Source organism: Fulmarus glacialis, unplaced genomic scaffold (genome assembly GCF_000690835.1).
Source record: "Fulmarus glacialis isolate BGI_N327 unplaced genomic scaffold, ASM69083v1 scaffold21663, whole genome shotgun sequence".
NCBI lineage: Eukaryota > Metazoa > Chordata > Aves > Procellariiformes > Procellariidae > Fulmarus > Fulmarus glacialis.
Genome location: NW_009202583.1, coordinates 1 through 218, shown reverse-complemented (window position 1 = coordinate 218; position 218 = coordinate 1). Strand labels below are relative to the sequence as shown.

General features: G+C 56.0%; 1 protein-coding gene across 1 annotated transcript in view; it reads right to left on the bottom strand.

Moving 5' to 3' along the window:
• The window catches only part of LOC104074277 (relaxin receptor 1-like), a gene marked incomplete at its 5' end in the record, with an annotated part of 1,608 nt that extends 1,480 nt beyond the window's left edge, over nt 1-128 (bottom strand). The window contains one exon of the mRNA XM_009574344.1: nt 6-128. Coding sequence (XP_009572639.1) covers nt 6-128 — 123 coding nt within the window. The remainder of the gene's footprint in view (nt 1-5) is intronic.
• Between the last annotated feature and the right edge of the window lie 90 nt (nt 129-218).

The window sequence follows — 218 nt, the reverse complement described above, 5'->3', positions numbered from 1 at the left end:
CAGGCTGCCCACCAGCTGGCACTGAAGGCTGCCCATCCAGCCCTGCGCGTGCTTGTTGTATTCGCCCGAGTACTTGAGGTCGAAGGCTCCGATGATGAAGAGGTAGATGCCCATCAGGCCATCTGCACCTGGGGGGGAGACAAGGTACAGTGAGAAAAAAGCACCAACGGGCAAATGTAGCCCTTTGCATTAATGCCACGGCCATACAACCATCATAG